The sequence below is a fragment of the Pecten maximus genome, chromosome 9 (assembly GCF_902652985.1).
Source record: "Pecten maximus chromosome 9, xPecMax1.1, whole genome shotgun sequence".
Taxonomy (NCBI): domain Eukaryota; kingdom Metazoa; phylum Mollusca; class Bivalvia; order Pectinida; family Pectinidae; genus Pecten; species Pecten maximus.
Window position 1 is genome coordinate 24,633,747 of NC_047023.1, and position 3,804 is coordinate 24,637,550.

The 3,804-nt window shown below is 41.2% G+C and overlaps 2 protein-coding genes across 3 annotated transcripts; both read right to left on the reverse strand.

Moving 5' to 3' along the window:
• Positions 1-2,363, reverse strand: LOC117335180. 2 transcript variants are annotated; one of them, XM_033895162.1, is made up of 3 exons: positions 2,178-2,363; positions 1,876-2,057; positions 1-1,503 (listed from the first exon to the last, which is right to left on the reverse strand). In XM_033895162.1, the coding sequence occupies exons 2-3, from the start codon at positions 2,017-2,019 to the stop codon at positions 151-153; spliced, it is 1,497 nt and encodes a 498-aa protein (XP_033751053.1). In that variant the 5' UTR covers positions 2,020-2,057; positions 2,178-2,363; the 3' UTR covers positions 1-150. The 2 variants fall into 2 exon arrangements, with proteins under 2 accessions (XP_033751053.1, XP_033751052.1); XM_033895161.1 differs by having other exon boundaries at positions 1,876-2,363.
• A 153-nt stretch (positions 2,364-2,516) lies between these two features.
• LOC117335181 (cell wall protein DAN4-like) lies at positions 2,517-3,579 on the reverse strand. The gene is made up of 2 exons (XM_033895163.1): positions 3,399-3,579; positions 2,517-3,133 (listed from the first exon to the last, which is right to left on the reverse strand). The coding sequence occupies exons 1-2, from the start codon at positions 3,550-3,552 to the stop codon at positions 2,676-2,678; spliced, it is 612 nt and encodes a 203-aa protein (XP_033751054.1). The 5' UTR covers positions 3,553-3,579; the 3' UTR covers positions 2,517-2,675.
• Positions 3,580-3,804: the final 225 nt, after the last annotated feature.

Sequence of the window (3,804 nt, forward strand, 5' to 3'; positions counted from 1 at the left end):
GGTCAAGGCCTGTGGTCAGAAATGATCAATCCTAGGCTTTGAAAGTGGTAACACACCACGGTGGGTAAACAAAAACAATAACACACTTAAACGAATTTTATCACGTGACATATCAGTTTCGAAACAGGCAAAGTTACGGGATAATTAAGTCTAACAATCCGTTGAATCCTTCCTATGATGAGGTTCATACAAAATGGCTCGAACTTCTGGACCTTTCACAGCAGGAATATTATTAAATGTCGTCTGTTTTTCAAGTCCAGGTTTTATAATGTCATGCGCATCGCTTTTCTCCGGGAATGGATCATACATACCTACAGGAGATTCCACATTGCCCGGTATTGCAGCAAGTCTCGGCGGTCGCGAGACTTTGGGTTTTCGCGCCATTTTCTTGGCATCCTCAAGAAAGTTGTGGATGTAGGTATTGTCTGTGTTGTTTACACGATTGTCATATATCATGTTGTACTCGATACGATTTATCGGAGGAGTGACATCGCCCGAGCTATCTTTGCTGGGGTACGTTATGCTATCCGGGTAACTTTTCAGTGGAATGTCCCAAAGTGTGATTGGGTGACTGGCAGCTTTAGATGGATATCGTAGATAGGAGTGATCACGAGTCCGTGGAATGTCTTGTGGTCGGAGAGGGACAGCTGTGGGACAACTAGCGATGTCACTAAAAGGCACCCTGTGGTCACTTGCTGCTGTTGGAGGAATATTTACACTGTTGACATCTACCGATTTAGCAGTCGAAGTTAAGGAACGCTGTGGAAATATGTCTATTTCAGCTTCAACATCATTGGGTAAAATTGTCGACGGATGTCCAATAGATTTTGACTGAGTAGAGTAACTTTTTGGAAGTGGACTTGGCGGCTTTAACACACTTAAATCCGTTTGAACATTTGCCGATTTAAATCTTCGCTCTGGACTACTCATAGCGGAAGTGGATGCATCCTTTGTTGTCATAACTATCGGAGTCAATACTTCTGGATTTATTTGCATCGGCGCAACGGCTCTGAGTGTGCGTGGCGTTCTTGCAGACGACATTTTTGACGAAAATTGGGACACACTAGGTGTTAGTGAGCCGCGCCTGTCCGTTATGGTTCCAATGTCTTTAGTTGGCATTTCCTCCTCGATACATTCATACTGTGTACCGAAGGTCTTGGACTTGGGCGAGGGGTAGATGACACGCTCCGCTACGTCCTCGTACTGTGTCCCAGCATTCCTAGCCATCGGTGTGGTATGGATTCGTTCATACTGAGTTCCGGTGACCTTAGCCATTGGCGTGGTATGACGTGTTGAATGTCTCCCTGCAGACGACGGTATCAGTATCGGGACTGCGTCCAAAGAATGATGGCTGTCAACACTGACCAGGCGCATCGCACGAGGTTTGACCTCATTAACTCTATATCCATCCAAGGACTCCATGGATACCACGCTCTTTGTTCTTTGTTTTCTACTGACATCGTCTTTCCTTCCATCCCTTTCCATAAAAACACCGTCCATTTTCTGAAATAAAGTTGCGTTTTAAAATAGTAAAGAGTAATAAATCAATGGAATGCAACATCCTTATTCTAATCATTATTTGGATATTTCAACAATAAGACAATTACGTGTTTATATATCATATCTTTGAACAGACTTCTATGTAGTGTAAAGATATCGGCAAATTCTACATGAAAAGGTATTTTCGTAAAAGACGAGCTTATTCAGACGAATATACGATTAAGAAAACTCAAAATAACTCTGTTATCTGAATATGACAAATATTATTATAAGGTTAACCCATGCTTCATATACGATAGTTACACGGTGCATTAGTCGCCATTGATTAACCAGTGTTTAGCAATGTTTTCTATATATTATAAATGTAATCGGTACCCTTTTGTCGAAAACTCTCTCCTCGCCTCTCGTCTTAGCCCCAACAGCTGCTTCCTCGAAACAACACCACCGGCAACAACAACAAATTAACAACGACAGCAACAGCAGTAGCAGTAAGGCGCCAACAGCTATGGCCACTAACATCCAAAGGTCAAGGCCAAGGATCTTGTCGTCAGCCGAGTCTGTTGGAAAGAAGAGTTGAAGACATTTTGTAAAAGCATGCCAAAACCCACACAGACAAAAATGGATATAAAGTCACAGTGCTTCAATAGTTCAGGAGAGGAAATATAAACCCAACCAACTTTGACACTGCTTATTCGATCTGAAAGATGTTTACATGCATGCCGGCATCATATCCCACTGCTTCGAAAGACTTTGCAGACATAACAGTAAACTGGATAAACCATCTACCAATTACAGACACCACATTTCCTCCAAACATGTTATCAGTAAATTCAAAATCGACACCATTGAAGTGCCCCCCTTTGCTAAAGTACGAGACAAGGCAGAATTTATCAGTATTATCTCGTGTAATGTATATAATTCTATCGCAGGAACCTCTCTCCGCTGGTACTGCCAAACTGATAAGGCTGAAACGTTGGACAAACACGATAAATGACTGAATACGAAAGTCTTTTGAAAGTTTAATCTTTTATCTGACACCATTGCGGTATAAAGCATTATCCACAACGTAAGGGGCAACAGGTTAATCTTACAATGTCCGCGTGTGTGTGGTAAAGGAGTCTCTAACTAAACACAACATAACTGAGAAGCAGTCAACATGCTATCTAGCACATGTCTTAATCAGGGTACTTAGATGGATGCTTGCCTTTGCGTGTAGTTTCTGATGGCCTCGTCATTGCTATGGGCGTGGTCGTATGTATTAAGTAGGACGAAGGAAACTTTTTGGTAAAGATTGACGTCATATCACTGCTGCTTGTGGACATAAGCGCTATTGTTGCACCTGAAGTTACCAGTGGAGCAGTGACTTTAGGAGATAGTTGATTTATCGTAACGGATGATGACGATAATTTCGGGTTTGACACCACATGTGTCGTAGAAATACCGACTGGCAGCGTTTTCGTGGTTTGTACTATTTTCGTTGTGGCAGGAGTTACAATTCTTGGCGAAGTAATGCTTGTTGACTTGGACGTTATCGGAGCGGTGGTGGTAGTGGTGCTGGTAGTGGTGGTGCTGGTAGTGGCAGTAGTAGTAGTGGTGGTGACGAGGGTGGTTGATGTAGTGGGAGCTGTAGTAGCTACAATGAAATAAAGATATTTATGTTACATCTTCCATATGATCAATGAATTTGAAGTGTAAATTAACAATAGATATATTGGTATTAAATAAAATGTCATGCCTCATGAAGTTCATATTGGAGAATTAAGTAATAATGAATGTAAAATGATTATGTATCCACTGTATTTCCAGTTGTCTATTTTGTTTACATGTGAGACAATTATTTATCTTTACATAAAACGACAGAGGATATGAAAAGAATGATATCTTTATAAGTTACTGACGTAGAGGATTGGTGGTGACGGTGAGAAAGGGTCTGCTCGCTGGACCTAGACCTACGTCGTTGATACATTGGACTAATATCTGATAGACTGTGGAGGGCTGCAGACCCCGGATGACTCCGGTTAGAGTGCTCTCCCCTGACACATTAGTAGACATTACTTTACCACTTACTGCATCTCTATACGTCAATCTGTATGGTAAAAAGAAACCTTTTGTAAGACATAAGAAATGTTTCTCATACCAAATATAATTGAGATTTCTCAATTTATTGTTAAGATACTGCTGATATGTAAGCAAATAATTAGATATTATAATACATCTACGATACATACCTATTACACGTAGACGTACAGTGCCATGCAAAAAGTGAGTAGCCACTTTCAACGTCAAAAACGACGTTTTCGCCGT

Coding starts and splice junctions, on each gene's coding strand:
- LOC117335181 (XM_033895163.1), bottom strand. CDS start 3,552: ATGTCTACTAATGTGTCAGGGGAGAGCACTCTAACCGGAGTCATCCGG. Junction 3,134..3,398: donor CGTCACCACCAATCCTCTAC/GTCAGTAACTTA, acceptor ATTTCATTGTAG/CTACTACAGCTCCCACTACA.
- LOC117335180 (XM_033895162.1), bottom strand. CDS start 2,019: ATGTTAGTGGCCATAGCTGTTGGCGCCTTACTGCTACTGCTGTTGCTG. Junction 1,504..1,875: donor AGAGAGTTTTCGACAAAAGG/GTACCGATTACA, acceptor ACTTTATTTCAG/AAAATGGACGGTGTTTTTAT.